This window comes from Schistocerca americana, chromosome 1, assembly GCF_021461395.2.
Source record: "Schistocerca americana isolate TAMUIC-IGC-003095 chromosome 1, iqSchAmer2.1, whole genome shotgun sequence".
Lineage (NCBI taxonomy): Eukaryota > Metazoa > Arthropoda > Insecta > Orthoptera > Acrididae > Schistocerca > Schistocerca americana.
Genome location: NC_060119.1, coordinates 816,660,742 through 816,679,338, shown reverse-complemented (window position 1 = coordinate 816,679,338; position 18,597 = coordinate 816,660,742). Strand labels below are relative to the sequence as shown.

The window sequence follows — 18,597 nt, the reverse complement described above, 5'->3', positions numbered from 1 at the left end:
CGGTCCCGCACACCGTTAGGCCGTCTTCCGCTCATGCCCCAACATCGTGCAGCCCGCCTCCAGTGGTGTCGCGACAGGCGTGAATGGAGGGACGAATGGAGACGTGTCGTCTTCAGCGATGAGAGTCGCTTCTGCCTTGGTGCCAATGATGGTCGTATGCGTGTTTGGCGCCGTGCAGGTGAGCGCCACAATCAGGACTGCATACGACCGAGGCACACAGGGCCAACACCCGGCATCATGGTGTGGGGAGCGATCTCCTACACTGGCCATACACCACTGGTGATCGTCGAGGGGACACTGAATAGTGCACGGTACATCCAAACCGTCATCGAACCCATCGTTCTACCATTCCTAGACCGGCAAGGGAACTTGCTGTTCCAACAGGACAATGCACGTCCACCTGTATCCCGTGCCACCCAACGTGCTCTAGAAGGTGTAAGTCAACTACCCTGGCCAGCAATATCTCCGGATCTGTCCCCCATTGAGCATGTTTGGGACTGGATGAAGCGTCGTCTCACGCGGTCTGCACGTCCAGCACGAACGCTGGTCCAACTGAGGCGCCAGGTGGAAATGGCATGGCAAGCCGTTCCACAGGACTATATCCAGCATCTCTACGATCGTCTCCATGGGAGAATAGCAGCCTGCATTGCTGCGAAAGGTGGATATACACTGTACTAGTGCCGACATTGTGCTTGCTCTGTTGCCTGTGTCTATGTGCCTGTGGTTCTGTCAGTGTGATCATGTGATGTATCTGACCCCAGGAATGTGTCAATAAAGTTTCCCCTTCCTGGGACAATGAATTCACGGTGTTCTTATTTCAATTTCCAGGAGTGTATTTTCTTTCTTTGTGTGTGAGGAATGTTTCCTGAAAGTTTGGCCGTACCTTTTTGTAACACCATCACTTGTAGTAACATTATTGTTACGATTCTGTTTGAACTAATAGCGTGTCTGAGAGACACGTGCATAATTTTGAAATCAGTAGTTCCTAATTTCTTACCGGTTATTGAGAGGCCAGTTGTTATCGTGTGTTTAATAGTTCGGATTCTATAGATAATGGTACTAGAATTCCTTCATCGACAGTAGATCTATATTCTAATAAATTTCATGTATTAATTTTACTGATGTGTTGTAATGAGTTATTGTGCTTCTAGTTATTTAAGGCAGGTATCAAGCTGTTTTAGGTACCCAATTTTTTCTGGGATTTTCTCGTGCCCATTCGTGACCGTTGCTGCTCCCTTCTGCGGGTCCATGTCGAGCCTGTATTGGAAACATCTGAACGGGCGGGCGTCCGGTTTCTGAGCGTGGTTGTTGAATCTCACGAGCTTGTTTGCTCACATGAAATTTTATATGTTATGTGTTAAATTAACTGAATTATTTTGGTAATAACAATCACTGTCGCAATGAAAGAGTACATTAGTTGTAAAATTTAACTCATTTCAGTAAATGTGTAATAGGCCATAAGCACCGCGTTTTTGTGAATGTTTAAAATTGAACTAATTTATTTTCACCTGAATGGTAAATTTTAAAGATGTGTGGTAGTCGTAAACATGTGATGGTTTTATTTGTCAATTTCTCCTGTTTAAAGGCACCAAATAAAATGTTAGGTGCAACTGTCGATAGTGATTGCCTGATGTGTTACATTGGCCCAGTCCTACCACCCTACAGCCTATTGTGCCGAGTTTGTGTAGTTGTGTAAAAGGTGTAATTACATGTTGTCTCGACAAATCACTTATACCATTCTTCCTGCAAAATAGTAGGAAATTCGGGTAACGATGGAGGAGGTGGATACCTATCACGTACCCTTCTCTCCAAAGTAGACCAAACAGGCTCAATAATGTTGAGACCTGGTGACTGTGGCGGCCGGGGGAAATGCGACTCTATATCCTGGTGCTCACGAAACCAGTCCTGGACGACGCGAGAAGTGTGAACGTGGGCCCAGCCGTCTTGGCACACAGCTTCACCGTTGGAGAACAAATATGGTACCGTGGGATGGATTTAATCAGCCAAAATTGCCACATAATCCTTGGCAGAAATGCGACCTTGTTGAGTAACCATGGCACGAAATATCATGATACGGCTGCCCAAATCATCACCGAACCTACGGCGTGTTTCACTGACGTAATATCGGCCACAATTTGGAAACTGTGTGAAACAAGGTTCATCTGACCAAATGACTTTCTTCCATTGCTCCACAGTCCAGGTTGCATGACTATGGCACACACTTTCGTCTGTGTTGTGATGTTTTTCTGCTTTCTCTGCATGCAGTTTGAATCTTCACCTCTCCAAAGACCAAACAGGTCGGTTGCCTTGGCTACGGAAGCACTCACAACACGAGCACCAAAAATTCGCCCACGTTCGAATTCACTTAACTCCGACGTAATGCACTCGCAACTACACAGAACACTGTTCTGACCATGACTGACATTTGCAATGTGTTGAGTACATTGCACAGGAACATTCAGTGGTTAAATACAACAACGCAGCCTGGAGGCTTCGGTAGCATCTGCATTTACGTTCAAGTATGCATTTAGCACTGTGTATCTATGGTTTTGTGCAACCCCTGTACATAGTACAGTAATATGGCAAGCAAACGGTGGTTATCGCATTTCCAAATGGGCGCATGTCATTGGAGCGATATACGTAGTACAGTCATTACGTCCCGAGACTGGGCGTATAGCAGCAGTGTGGTGCACTAGAGTACATAGGTGGCACCATGGTGCAATACATTGTGTGTCGTTTGTCCCAGCAGGAAACAGCTGAGTGCATGCACCGTAACTAGAATTACGACCTTATTTGTGACTGTGATTTGACAGTTGGCGTCGGAGCTCGAACATATCGCATTTAGAATAACAGACAAGTTTTACCAGAAATTAGGCAAAACCGGTAGCAAAACGATTAAAATGCTGCAACAAATTTACGGTAACGACACACTGAGTCGCAGAGTTGTATTTAGGTGGGACCGACGTTTTTCTCAAGGGAGAGACGTTTTGAGGGATGATGTTGACACTGGTGGGCCGCATAAGGTTCGAACTGCAGGCAGAATTGAAGAGGTTGCAATGTGTGTGCGTGCCAACCGCTGTAGCCCTAAGCAGTGGTACGTGCTACAGAATTTTGACTGATGACTTGAACATGTTGCGTGTTACCCAGCACAGTATGCGACGCACAGTATGCGGCTGATGACCGCATGACTATTCGTGGGGACCTGATCGGTAGTGAGACGATGATGCAGTGTTTCGCAACCTGATCACAACTAGAGACAAGAGATGGTGTTTCCCATGCCATCTGCAACTGAATCGACGACTCGCCACCTGGAAAACGCCAGTATCACTACGACAGAGAAACTGCGGCAAGACAAGTCACAAGGAAGGTGATGCTAAAACTGTTTTTTGATTCAAGTGGAACTGGAACACTAAGCAAAACCCGGTACAAGGAGATGCTCAGCTGTTTACGCGATTCGGGTCGTTGTTAAGTGTCTTGAGCTTTGGAGAGGGAAGAATTGGCTGCTGCTATGCGGCAACACTCCTGATCATCGCTATGTCCAAGAGGAACTTGCAACACAACAGGTCACCGTTTTGCCACACTCTCCGTGCGTATGTGATCTCCCAGCAAGCAATTTTTGTCTTTTTCCCCGTATGAAAGTATTCCTACATGGCCGTAGATTTCATTCAGTCGAAGAGATCATGACTTCCGGAAGAGTAGATGTACTTGACCTTCCTTTACGGACGTTGGCAGACGTCCATAGCTACCAAAGGCGACTATTTTGAGGGAGAGTGTGGATCTTTTTAGGTGTAGGTCGTGGCACATGGTCAATAAAAATAAATAAATAACTAAATTGCACGCGGCGCAGCTTCATGTGAAACATCCAGGTTCTTATCTGTGCCTGCTTTGCAGGATTCAGTCGCTCCATAAGTCCTTTCTCTCGTGGCTGTATCTGAGAATGATTTGCGTTTGCGCTTTCCGCCAACAGATGACGCATCGAATGCTCTAAACCTCAACATTACATTTATATTTCTCCTTATCTCCTTCTCAACTCAATAGGTCTACTTATGGAAGCACTGGTTACAGTACAAAATACTAAGAACTAATTGTCACTCTTTTAACTCGAAAACATGCCACTTACGTCACGTAAAAGTAATGATTAACGAAGTGTGCGCTTTCGACTTCAGGGTTGCCTCTTTCTAACAAGGGAACCTTCCCATCGTACCCCCCTCTGATTTAGTTATAAGTTGGTACAGTGGATAGGCCTTGAAAAACTGAACACAGATCAATCGAGAAAACAGGAAGAAGTTGTGTGGAACTATGAAAAAAATAAGCAAAATATACAAACTGAGTAGTCCATGCGCAAGATAAGCTAAAACAAGGACAATATGAGCTCAAGAGCGCCGTGGTCCCGTGGTTAGCGTGAGCAGCTGTGGAACGAGAGGTCCTTGGTTCAAGTCTTCCCTCGAGTGAAAAAGTTTAAATTTCTATTTTCAGACAGTTATTATCCGTCCGTCCGATGCGACTTAACTGCGCCGTAGTACGGGGACGCTACACCTAAAAAAACATCGAAACACACGTCAGTCGACTACAGCGCACGGAAGAGAGAGTATTCCTGCTAACGAGGCTCCCTGGCTGGCAGTTGACTGTTCGCTACTTTGGACGAGAGTGCATTAAACACGTGAGATGTATTTCGAGGGCAATATGTTTTCGGTTCCCATTGGAGAGGCACGTACTTTCGTCTACTAATCACACGGTTTTGCGGTGCGGTCGCAAAACACAGACACTAAACTTATCACAGTGAACAGAGACATCAATGAACGAACGGACAGATCATAACTTCGCGAAAATAAAGAAAGTAAACTTTTCAGTCGAGGGAACATTTGAACCAAGGACCTCTTGTCCCGCAGCTGCTCACGCTAACCACGGGACCACGGCGCTCTAGAGCTCACATTGTCCTTGTTGTAGCTTATCTTGCGCATGGACTACTCAGTTTGTGTATTTTGCTTATTTTTTTCATAGTTCCACACAACTTCTTCCTCTTTTCTCGATTGATCTGTGTTCAGGTTTTCAAGGCCTATCCACTGTGCCAACTTATAACTAAATCTGAAGGGGGTGCGATGGGGAGATTCCCTTGTAAGAACGTATCGCTCGAGCCTACCTGCCATAAAACGCTCCTACTGCAGACGGCAGTACGCAGTTGAATGTACGGTATTACAGAGACAAAGCAAAGGTGAAGAGATCCTCCAATAGTGGTGTAGTAGATAAAACGTATAGAAATTGTAACATATTGTTAAAGGAAGGCAAAATTTGTAACGATACTTGAGTTAGATCATGCAGATGTTCAGTATTACTGAAGTAGCGAGTTTACCTTCAGTAATGGAAGCTGAATCGACTTGCCTGCTGCCTCCCGAGCCACCTTCGGAAAAATTAAGTGCAATTTCCTCTTTTTTAAAAACATACGTGGTCCTTATCGTGCTACGGGAGACAGCGACGAGGAAACGGCCATCTTACCATTTCCTCTCTGAAGCCCTATATGTCACGCAACGAACGAAAGGATTAGATAGAGTTTGTCAACTGTTCCCGCTGTTTATGACTCCCTAATCCTAATCTAGTATCCAGAAGTAAGATTTGATGGAGGATATATTACATCTCAATAAAAGGGCGATCTATATTCGAATATTTGCAGAATTTTGAATGCACGGACTGAAGCAAAAGAAGCTTTCGACTCTGTAAACACAAAAGAAAGACCTAATTAGGTTACTGAGAATTTCATACAATACAGAAGTGAATTACTCAGCACGTTACTATCTCCAAAATATTGAACCTCATGCTATATCTTGAGGTGTAGTATGAGGTCATGGTCACAAGAAAAAGGCTGAAATCATCGAAGAGGTAGAGAAGGGGTAGAGGGGTGTTCCTGACGTTGTTGTCCGATGGTTTGGACCTCCTGGACAGTGTTTCAGCACTCATAGCTCTCGATAAAGACGATTGAGGATCTCAGCTTTCCATTTTGTGGATTGCCAACAGCAAATCGCCATTTCGAAAATGTGTGTAAGCACTCCACTGCAACACAGATTTCTCCGGCTCCATGAAATTCACCAAAAGCACTTTCTTATGGTTGCAAGAGACGGGTGCCGTTTTTATCGAGGACGTATGTGAATTTTAATGACGACACTTCATGGACTTCTATTTCGACTTTGCACTGTCGTAAGAGACACAAGTTTCAGCAGTATGTAAGGGAGGCTTCTTCCTTCTTTCCCTGATCGGGCCAGAACGCAGGTTCAGATATCGTTCATTATGTTTTTTCAGGTTCTGCTATGTGATATTTATCTTACAACATTTTCGTACGATTAATTTTGGCGCCATCAGTTCCACGCATTGTTGCCCCAGTCTCTAGAAATTCCGTAGGAAGTACAGTAATTGTAAAGCAACGAGTTTCTCTTATCTTTTCATTCGTTTGCTTAAAACCGCATACTTTTACGACGGGATTGGGTTCTGTCTCGTCATCGGTGCAACGTTCTCTATACGTAGGAAACTAACGCATTACTTTCTTTTCAGTCAGTTCGCTATAATTTTCATCAGTATTATGGCCTTTTCCTTTGAGACATGGAGTCACACACCTAATTCACACGAGGAACGATTGATTATTACCTTGATTGTTTTCGCAGTTTTGGCAGTATCCTTGCCAATCTGTACTTAAGTTTCAGGAGTTCCTAACTTTTTTTTAACATATCGTTTCATTTCTGTCTCTCTCTCTCTCTCTCTCTCTCTCTCTCTCTCTCTCTCTCTCTCTCACTCACTCAGTCTCTTTTGTGTTACAGGTTAACAGTGACATTAATCGTGCCATACTGATCGTACTTTCAACACGGTTTTCTGTTGTTGTTGTTGTGGTCTTCAGTCCTGAGACTGGTTTGATGCAGCTCTCCATGCTACTCTATCCTGTGCAAGCTGCTTCATCTCCCAGTAACTACTGCAACCTATATCCTTCTGAATCTGCTTAGTGTATTCATCTCTTGGTCTCCCTCTACGATTTTTACCCTCCATGCTGCCCTCCAATACTAAACTGGTGATCCCTTGATGCCTCAGAACATGTCCTACCAACCAATCCCTTCTACTAGTCAAGTTGTGCCACAAACTTCTCTTCTCCCCAATCCTATTCAATACCTCCTCATTAGTTCTGTGATCTACCCATCTAATCTTCAGCATTCTTCTGTAGCACCACATTTCGAAAGCTTCTATTCTCTTCTTGTCCAAACTATTTATCATCCATGTTTCACTTCCATACATGGCTACACTCCATACAAATACTTTCAGAAACGACTTCCTGACATTTAAATCTATACTCGATGTTAACAAATTTCTCTTCTTCAGAAACGCTTTCCTTCCCATTGCCAGTCTACATTTTATATCCTCTCTACTTCGACCATCATCAGTTATTTTGGTCCCCAAATAGCAAAAATCCTTTACTACTTTAAGTGTCTCATTTTCTAATCTAATTCCCTCAGCATCACCCGACTTAATTCGACTACATTCAATTATCCTCGTTTTACTTTTGTTGATGTTCATCTTATATCCTCCTTTCAAGACACTATCCATTCCGTTCAACTGCTCTTCCAAGTCCTTTGCTGTCTCTGACAGAATTACAATGTCATCGGCAAACCTCAAAGTTTTTATTTCTTCTCCATGGATTTTAATACCTACTCCTAATTTTTCTTTTGTTTCCTTCACTGCTTGCTCAATATACAGATTGAATAATATCGGGGAGAGGCACAACCCTGTCTCACTCCCTTCCCAATCACTGCTTCCCTTTCATGTCCCTCGAATCTTATAACTGCCATCTGGTTTCTGTACAAATTGTAAATAGCATTTCGCTCCCTGTATTTTACCCCTGCCCCCTTCAGAATTTGAAAGAGAGTATTCCAACCAACATTGTCAAAAGCTTTCTCTAAGTCCACAAATGCTAGAAACGTAGGTTTGCCTTTCCTTAATCTAGCTTCTAAGATAAGTCGTAGGGTCAATATTGCCTCACGTGTTCCTATATTTCTACGGAATCCAAACTGATCTTCCCCGAGGTCGGCCTCTACTAGTTTTTCCATTCGTCTGTAATGAATTCGTGTTAGTATTTTGCAGCCGTGACTTACTAAACTGATAGTTCGGTAATTTTCACATCTGTCAACACCTGCTTTCTTTGGGATTGGAATTATTATATTCTTCTGAGTCTGAGGGTATTTCACCTGTCTCATATACCTTGCTCACCAGATGGTAGAGTTTTATCAGGACTGGCTCTCCCAAGGCTGTCAGTAGTTCTAATGGAATGTTGTCTACTCCCGGGGCCTTGTTTCGACTCAGGTCTCTCAGTGCTCTGTCAAACTCTTCACGCAGTATCGTATCTCCCATTTCATCTTCATCTACATCCTCTTCCATTTCCATAATATTGTCCTCAAGTACATCACCCTTGTATAGACCCTCTATATACTCCTTCCACCTTTCTGCTTTCCCTTCTTTGCTTAGAACTGGGTTTCCATCTGAGCTTTTGATATTCATACAAGTGGATCTGTTTTCTCCAAAGGTCTCTTTAATTTTCCTGTAGGCAGTATCTATCTTACCCCTGGTGAGACAAGCCTCTACATCCTTACATTTGTCCTCTAGCCATCCCTGCTTAGCCATTTTGCACTTCCTGCCGATCTCATTTTTGAGACGTTTGTATTCCTTTTTGCCTGCTTCATTTAATGCATTTTTATATTTTTTCCTTTGATCAATTAAGTTCAATATTTCTTCTGTTACCCAAGGATTTCCACTAGCCCTCGTCTTTTTACGTACTTTATCCTCTGCTGCCTTCACCACTTCATCCCTCAAAGCTACCCATTCTTCTTCTACTGTATTTCTTTCCCCCATTCCTGTCAATTGTTCCCTTATGCTCTCCTTGAAACTCTGTACAACCTCTGGTTCTTTCAGTTCATCCAGCTCCCATCTCCTTAAATTCCCACCTTTTTGTAGTTTCTTCAGTTTTAATCTACAGTTCATAACCAATAGATTGTGGTCAGAGTCCACATCTGCCCCTGGAAACGTCTTACAATTTGAAACCTGGTTCCTAAATCTTTGTCTTACCATTATATAATCTATCTGATACCTGTCAGTATCTCCAGGCTTCTTCCATGTATACAACCTTCTTTTATGATTCTTGAACCAAGTGTTAGCTATCATTAAGTTGTGCTCTGTGCAAAATTCTACCAGACGACTTCCTCTTTCATTTCTTCCCCCCAATCCATATTCACCTACTACGTTTCCTTCTCTTCCTTTTCCTACTACCGAATTCCAGTCACCCATGACTATTAAATTTTCGTCTCCCTTCACTATCTGAATAATTTCTTTTATTTCATCATACATTTCTTCAATTTCTTCGTCATCTGCAGAGCTAGTTGGCATATAAACTTGTACTACTGTGGTAGGCGTGGGATTCGTGTCTATCTTGGCCACAATAATGCGTTCACTAAGCTGTTTGTAGTAGCTTACCCGCACTCCTATTTTTTTATTCATTATTAAACCTACTCCTGCATTCCCCCGTTTTGATTTTGTATTTATAACCGTGTATTCGCCTGACCAAAATTCTTGTTCCTCCTGCGACCGTACTTCACTAATTCCTACTATATCTAACTTTAACCTATCCATTTCCGATTTTAAATTTTCTAACCTACCTGCCCGATTAAGGGATCTGACATTCCACCCTCCGATCCGTAGAACGCCAGTTTTCTTTCTCCTGATAACGACGTCCTCCTGAGTAGTCCCCGCCCGGAGATCCGAATGGGGGACTGTTTTACCTCCGGAATATTTTACCCAAGAGGACGCCATCATCATTTAACCATACAGTAAAGCTGCATGCCCTCGGGAAAAATTACGGCTGTAGTTTCCCCTTGCTTTCAGCCGTTGGCAGTACCAGCACAGCAAGGCCGTTTTGGTTAGTGTTACAAGGCCAGACTGTTGCCCCTGCAACTACTGAAAAGGCTGCTGCCCCTCTTCAGGAACCACACGTTTGTCTGGCCTCTCAACAGATACCCCTCCGTTGTGGTTGCACCTACGGTACGGCTATCTGTATCGCTGAGGCACGCAAGCCTCCCCACCAACGGCAAGGTCCATGGTTCGTGGGGTGGGGGGTGGGGGGGGGGGACATTTTCAGCCGTGTCACGCTGTATAATTATCGTGGTTACTGTGCACTAAGGTTAAAATACACCGATATTTTTGCGTTGGTGCATGTGGCTCACGGTTAGTTTGCGTTTCTGTCAGATCTCTACGTTTGTTCCGTTGTATGCACAGACTGTTACACACATGAGGGCCCTTCTCTCTTCACCTGTCTCATTTCCGTGGCCTACTACATTTAACACAACAATGGCAAGTGTTTGAGATGATATTTGGTTACGAGCCAGGTGTTTACCTTGCGTAATGTCAATCAACACTGAGAAGCAATCCAACTTGTAGGATAGTGTTAATACGTCGTTCCACATGCAGCGAAGAAGCTTTCGGGCATTCTCAGTATCTAAAGTTGTAAGCAGTCCCAAATTTGGATTTAAAAGTCAGTGCGCTGATCCGGCAGTAGAAAACGTCCTACAATGTAAACACATTACACAGGAAAGATACGTCTCTTATTTTCAGAATGTCGAGCTGTAGCTCGTCGGAGTGGTTCCCACGTCACGTCACATGTTAACTCTCGTCTGTATTGCAAGAGACAGCTACTGGCAAATATGTATTAACATCTATACCCGGATAAGCGGTTTACCTGCTTTACTAAGCAGCCGAAAGTGCAACGTGGTGACTGTAAACTACGTAAATCAAATCCCTGTTTCTAGTAATTTTGTTTTTTTATTTCATCGAGAGACAACGGCGCTATTATCAGATATGTCAGCGCAGAAGCGACAATCACATGAATTTTATCATTACGTCATCCAAGTACTCTAAATTCTAACACTTTGCTTCATATGTGCGGCCAAATAGACAAATAATGTACTTGCTTCAGAGAGACATACAGTTTTGCCTCACGTTCAGAATATTTGCTCCCTCTTGAGTAGTGTCATAATAGGTTGTTCATCGGCATGCATGCGACAACATGCTTACCAGTACGTTCTGAAACGCCGCGCATGAAAACGGGAGTTTCCAGTTCTCATATCTCGGGTTCTATTGATGATAAGAAGGTAGGGTCATGTGTTTTGGATATCCCTGGGGCCAGAGATCATTTGTATACTCAGCAGAAGGGTAGCCAGTGTCACAACCCTACAGTACAGCATCAAAATATGAAAATTGCATACTTCGTTCTGCTTACACAAATGGAGCAAATCGTTGTTTTTTTTTTATGGAGGCACCATTAGTTTATTGGCAGTTCCTCCGAAAAACCCACAAAAATGGCTTTTTTGCTGTATTTTAGCCGTCTCCAGCTGACCGAAACGCAGCCGTGGATCCAAGACGGCTACGTATAGCAAGTGGCAGTAATTTTTACGATGTATTCCTAAGATCCCGCTGTCAAACGATCTTGAAAATTTTGTTCATATATTCAAAATATGAAAATTACATACTTCGTTCTGCTTAGGCAAATGGAGCAAATATTTCTTTTTATGGAGGCACCATTAGTTTATGGACGGCTCCTCCGAGAAAAACCAAAAATGACTTTTTTGCTATATTTTCGCCATCTCCAGGGGAACGAAACGCAGCCGAGGATTCCAAGGCGGCTATGCAAATCAAATGGCAGCAATTTTCACAATGTATTCCTAAGATCCCGCTGTCGAATGATCTTGAAAATTTTGTTCATATCTTTACCCGCTACCGAGATACAGAGGTTGAAAGTTACGCTACTTGTACACGTAAAATCCGATGTGAGGCGAAAACGTAGTTTCTATCGTGACGCAGCATGCAGAAATATGCTGTAAAGTGTTCCCGTTATCGTCTGGGAACCCCATGTTGTAGCACTGAAGCACATCCAAAAATTTTTTGCACGTAAAATGTAGTCTGAGGTGTAACATAAATTTTGCGTTATTGCAGTTTCACATAAGCAAAGTACCTAAATTTTACTGGCCAGAACATTTCTTTTCATACGAGTTATTGCCCTGCTGCAGCAGGAAAAAGAATGGATCCAGTGGGAAAACGCGAATGTGTCCCTGTTCATTTAAAAGACTCTGAGTGAAAGGTGGAGTACGAGCTGCCTCATTCTACCTTCCTCAGCACATTAAAAAATTTTACAGTGGAGTGGAACATAGTTGACAGCGACAGAATAGTGCTAGGAAAAGAATTAAGGAGACAGTGCCGAGGAAGGGGAGAAATAAAGAGAAAGAGAAAATAAATGTGAGTGAGAGCCAGTGACAATGAGAAACAGAGTGTATGACAATGACATGGACGAAGAGAGAGGTAATGACAGTCATAAGAGACAGCAGCAGTGGGAAAGAAGAAATGAGATATTAGCAGAAAGAGAGAGCAAGAGGGAGGCAGTGACGGTGACTGGAGATTGTAGTAGTAGGACAGAACGAAGAGGAGTGTGGCTGTGACACAGGAGGCAATAACAGGGGGGGGGGGGGGGGGGGACAAAGCGATAACGACAATGAGATGGGCTGAATGAGTGAGTGAGGCAGGGCAACTGGGAGGGGATCGGTATGATGGAGTTATGGGTGTGAGTGAGTTAAAGTTGTAACAGCATGTGGGAGTTTGAGGTGAGTTGCACGTTAAAAAAATCGCGAATATGTTCGCATGCCAAAATTTTTGGAAAGATTTTTTGAAGGTGCTGAGGAAGATAGAATGAGTCAGCTGATACCCCACTTTTCAGTCAGTATTTTGAATAAACAGGAACACATTCGCATTTTTTTGTGCTCCGATAGGAGAATTTTTCCGCTGATCACTCCTGAACGGAAGTTCCACAGTTGTGAATTGGCTGAAGCCGGTAGAAGTTGATCGACTTTGTCTCACGAATGTTTTGCGTCCGACCGCTGTCAACATTGGCGATCTAACAACACAGTGGCAGCGTGTACCGTAGCCGTTACTAAGTGATTGTGGCGCGGCGTGCTCAGCCAGCAAGCACAATTGTAGTGCCAGAACCGTGTGATGGAAGAGCAGCCTACATACAGAAAGAAGAACGTATCGACGAACATCAAATTGCGGCATTGTGTGCCGACATTCACAAATACTGCGTTATACGCAACGGAGATGATCGCGTTGGGTAAGAGGATCGGTTGTCTGTTTGAAAAATGGAACGAATACTTTCAAGAGTTTTGAAAACCAATTTATTTGCCAAGATCGCTATGTAAACACAATTACTGGATTACCAGTTTGCGCAATGTGTCTAGGTAACCTCCGATCCATTAAACCGGGAAGTGGTAGCTACATCATACAATCCTTAGACGACTTAGTCACACGAAGACAAATAGTATGTATGTGCCTCGACTCTTTTATGCATATTTTATAGTCCTCAGGTAACAGAGTGGTGTAAGCATTGAATAATGTAGCTACCACTGCCCTATTTTGTGTATCTAGGGATGGCAGCACAAATTACCAAAACTAGTAATCCAGTAATTGTGTTTATTTAGCGATATTAGCAAATAAATTAGTTTGCAAAAGAAGAGTACAATACAAAATTATGCATCGCCTCCTGCACTGACTGATCACGTCAGGTAACCAAGCTATAAAATTCTTAAAGAAAGTCGTTTTCCGTGTAAGTTGCACTTTTATTTTGAAATAAAACTTTTTTTTTCATTTAGCAGCTAGCTAGTTTCGCCTCCTTGAACGTTATCAAGTTATATCTCAGTAAAAATTGATTACGGAATGAATGGGCGACAGCAGGTTGACAAAAATGATGTGGAACGTAGCGTGCTTAACAGGAAGCAACGGGTGAAAACTGTCGGGCAGATTGGAAAGGGACTGGAACAAGTGAGAAAAATCGAAGACAGCTCTGCAGAGGAAAGCAGTGCGAGATAGTACGTGGACTATAAGTTTCCTATCATTTACGTCTATGGTCACAAACTTTTTGTTAACTGATTACCGGTTTCGGCCTATAATGACCATCGTCAGATCAGTTTTGTAAAAACAAAATCCTAATGTACTGCAGTACATTACACTGCAGCCATAGTGGCTTCGTCAAATGTTAAATGCAAAACCAGCACCAGCATCGTCAAATATATATAAATAACATCATATGCACGAGTCATGTTGTCAGTAGCACTACTGATCATAGACGTAAATTATAGGAAACTTACTGTATATACGGGTCACTGTTTTATTCGCGACAGTCTCGCAGCTTGTCTGAGTATGTGGACTGATAGTAGGATTAAAATAAAGATCACTGGAACAGAGGGAACAAAAGAGAAACAGGAGGAGCGAGAGAATGTGAGCATAGAAGAGTCACTTAACATGTCACTCGTGACTTGAGAACACGGTTTTGAGGTCAGTAATAGGGAACACTCCAATCGCGGGGCAGGTAACGCGAGTCGCTCTGACAGCTGACACTGAGCACAGCAGGGAGCAGTGGAGGTAGCCTACCTGTAGCTGCCGCTGGCGTAGCTGCAGCTGCTGCTGCTGGAGCTGCTCCGGGAAGAGGCTGGTGCGGAAGAAGGGCGACGACGGCTGCTGCGGCTGCGGCTGCACGCCGGCCAGCGCGCCGATCGCCAGCAGCACTCGGAGGTTCACCAGCATCGCGGGCCAAGTCTGGTCGCCTTCTGGTCCGCCGCCGGCCGCCGGCTGGCTGCGGCCGCCCACGCCAGCAGGACCAGACGGCTCCACAGCCGCCAGCGCCGCCACTTAGCCAACAGCCGCCAAGGCCGCGACACCTGGCCGCGTCACGGCAGGCGCGCCATCCTGGATACCACGCGGGCGCTGGCAGCCAGCCGCCCACTGTACCGTCTTCGTCTGCATCTGCACTGCCACACGAGAAAATGACAACTGGAAGCTGTGCTGAACACGGTCAACGGTGATACACGCGTTACACTGCGGTGACAAAAGTCGCGCACGCAGTGTATAGAAGGGAAATGCGTTGACAGAGCTGTCATTTGTATTTAGGTAATTCATGTGAAAAGGTTTCCTACGTGATTATCGCCACATGACGGGATAAGTAAGAGCCTACGGAATATCGGACCAGCTGTGTGACTGGATTGAAGAATTTTTAGCAAACAGAACACAGCATGTTGTTCTCAGTGCAGAGACGTCTACAGACGTTAAAGTAACCTCTGGCGTGACACAGGGGAGTGTTATGGTCCTGCTTTTCAACCTAGTAGATAGTGTCGGAAGTTCCATGCAGCTTTTCGCGGATGATGCTGTAGTATACAGAGAAGTTGCAACATTAGAAAATTGCAGCGAAATGCAGGAAGATCTGCAGCGGATAGGCACTTGGTGCAGGGAGTGGCAACTGACCCTTAACATAGACAAATATAATGTATTGCGAATACACAGAAAGAAGGATCCTTTATTGTATGATTATATGATAGCAGAATAAACACTGGGAGTATGCGTACGGAACGATTTGAAGTGGAATGATAATATAAAATTAATTGTGGGTAAGGCGGGTGCCAGGGTGAGATTCATTGGGAGAGTCCTTAGAAAATGTAGTCCATCAACAAAGGAGGTGGCTTACAAAACACTCGTTAGACCTATACTTGAGTATTGCTCATCAGTGTGGGATCCGTACCAGGTCGGGTTGACAGAGGAGATAGAGAAGATCCAAAGAAGAGCGGCGCGTTTCGTCACAGGGTTATATGGTAAGCGTGATAGCGTTACGGAGATGTTTAGCAAACTCAAGTGGCAGACTCTTCAAGAGAGGCGCTCTGCATCGTGGTGTAGTTTGCTGTCCAGGTTTCGAGAGGGTGCGTTTCTGGATGAGGTATCGAATATATTGCTTGCCCCTACTTATACTCCCCGAGGAGACCACGAATGTAAAATTAGAGAGATTCGAGCGCGCACGGAGCCTTTCCGGCAGTCGTTCTTCCCGCGAACCATACGCGACAGGAACAGGAAAGGGAGGTAATGACAGTGGCACGTTGGTATTCTCCAGCGCTGTGGATTTCGAAATACCGAATTCCATAACGATTTACGAAGTGGAATGTCCCATGCGTCTAGCTCCAACTGCCATTCCGCATTGGAGGTCTGTTAGTTCCCGTGGTGTGGCGACAATCACGCCGAAAACGAATTCACACTAATCATCTACGTACAAATGACAGCTCCGCCAATGCACTGCCCTTTAAAACCTTGTGTATGCGATATCACTGCCATCTGTATATGTGAATATAGCTATCCCATGAGTTTTGTCACGTCGGTGTATATGGTAAGGGTCCCAGAATCAAGAATTGGCCACACAAGTGTTTTACAAGACACTGACTTCTTGGATGCATTACATTTCCTTAAGATTCTTCCAAAGAATCTCAGCCTGGCATCTGTTTTTCCTACGTCGTCATTCAACTTCGGATCGCTCCAGACGGTTACTCCTAGATATTTTACAGTAGATATTGTTTCCATTGACTTGTCCAATAGTGTAATCGAACAGTAGTGGATCTCTTCGCCTATTTAAGCGCAATACGCTACGTCTACTTACCTCCAGCTCATTCGCCAGTGCTTGACAGTAAGCCACCGATCCTCTGCAGATCTCGCTGCATTTCGCTCCAGTCGTCCGACACTGCAAACTTCCTGGTAGACAACAGCATTGTCCGCGAATAGCCTGTCGGTGCCTCCGACGCTGTCCATTAGACCGCTAATATAATGTGTAAATACTATCTGCACTATAACACTTCTCTGGGATATTTCCGAACTTACCTTTACGTACGCCGGCCAGGGTGGCCGAGCGGTTCTAGGCGCCACATTTGGAACCGCGCGACCGCTACGGTCGCAGGTTCGAATCCTGCCTCAGGCATGGATGTGTGTGATGTCCTTAGGTTAGATAGGTTTAAGTAGTTCTAAGTTCTAGGGGACTGATGACCTCAGAAGTTAAGTCCCATAGTGCTCAGAGCCATATGAACCATTTTTTGACCTTTACGTATGTTGACTTTGTTCCTTTAAGAACTACGTGTTGTGTTTCATCTGGTAGAAAGTCGTAAATCCAATCGCAAACCTGAGCCGGTACTGGCTAAGCCCGTATTTTATTCACTAAACAACAGTGTGGAACTATGAAATTCTTTCCGAAGGTCATGGAAAACGGCGTCAACTTGGGCGCCTATGTGTACGCGGCCGTATAGATTTTGTGGACGAACACCTAGAGCTGCGTTTCGCAAGGTCTTTGGCTGACGAAACTCATAGTTGCCTTTATAAAGGAAGTATTTTGTCTATATAAAAAAAAAAGGTAGAAAAGTCCTAGTGTCTGAGTGTTAAACATGTTCCATAGTTCTACAACAGACTGACGCCAGAAGAAATATGCACCTGTAATTACAATAACCAAGAGTGAAGATGTAGCTGGTATGAAACAGATGTTTGTTAACTATATTGACCACGCTGATATCGAAAACGACAATGAAACACTCGAATTACCTATATTTTCCGATTTACAGGGGAGTGCATTTAATTGTAATTGTATTTTATTAGCTTTCATTTTCAGTCCTTTCCTGCATAGGCTTCGGAATCCCGCCGATGGTAGACAGAATGATGAAGCTTAAGGCAACAATAGCTGTGGTTATTTTGTCGCTACTTTTGGTCCGGGCTCGTATCAACAAGGGCAAGGGTAAGAGGAAGGGAAGAACGGAGCATGCCTCGTTTAAGCGTAGTTTCAGTCTGTTACAAACTGTGTTCTGTTCGTTTTCTGAAAGAAAACGTGTTTCTGAAGTGTAGTTAGGGCGTTATTGTAATTCCTGGGATTCAGTATGCCTCGCAAATGCGTAAACAGTGCTGACAAGTTTTGCTATGTTTGCGTACAGGCTACATTGAAATTGCAAAGGAGGCCAATAACGCCATATATTAGAAAGGCGTACCGACTGAACTTTGTTGATAAAATCGAAAACCACGACAAGCCCTGGGTTCCCCCTGCATGCTGCGTGTCTTGTGTCTCGAGTCTTCATTCGTGACTGAATCTAAAAGATTTTCCACGGGCTTTGCTACACCGATGTCTGGCGAGAACCATCAAAACATGTGCATGATTGTTACTTTCGTGAGACAGCTCCATTAACACGTGGCATTTCCAAGAAAAAGAGTCTTCCTAACATACAGTCGACCATGCGACCAGTGTCTCACAGTGATGGACTGCCTGTTTCTGTTCCACTTGATAGTGACAGTAGCGAGGGCGGAAGTGAAACTAGTGCTGCACCATCGCCTTCAAAACCCAGTTCTTCGACAGATCAAGATTTTATGTGTAACTATCAGTTTACAGAGATACACAAAATAACATAATGTGATCTTAGTTACCTAGTGGGGTATCCGGAATTGCCGAAAGGTAAAGCTGGACTGTTGGCATCAAGGCTACAACAAAGAAATTTTCTTGATAAAACGATAAAAGTGACTGTGTTCAATAACCGCCATATGCCATTCCTTCCATGTTTTCTAAAGTGGAAAGAACTTGGTATTTTGTAGTGATGTACAGGGACTAGTAGCAGCTACGGACATTGATTGTAAAAGTGACCAGTGGAGACTGCGCATCGCCTCCTCCAGAGCAAGTCAAGTGCGTGGTACTGCATAATGGCA

General features: G+C 44.1%; 1 protein-coding gene across 1 annotated transcript in view; it reads right to left on the bottom strand.

Annotated features, from left to right (window-relative positions):
* LOC124594408 (peroxidase-like) overlaps positions 1–18,597 on the bottom strand; it is a 193,027-nt gene that overhangs the window by 166,030 nt on the left and 8,400 nt on the right. Inside the window, exons 2-3 of the mRNA XM_047132781.1 lie at positions 14,788–14,864; positions 14,488–14,744 (exon numbers count right to left, since the gene is read on the bottom strand). Coding sequence (XP_046988737.1) covers positions 14,488–14,744; positions 14,788–14,864 — 334 coding nt within the window. The remainder of the gene's footprint in view (positions 1–14,487; positions 14,745–14,787; positions 14,865–18,597) is intronic.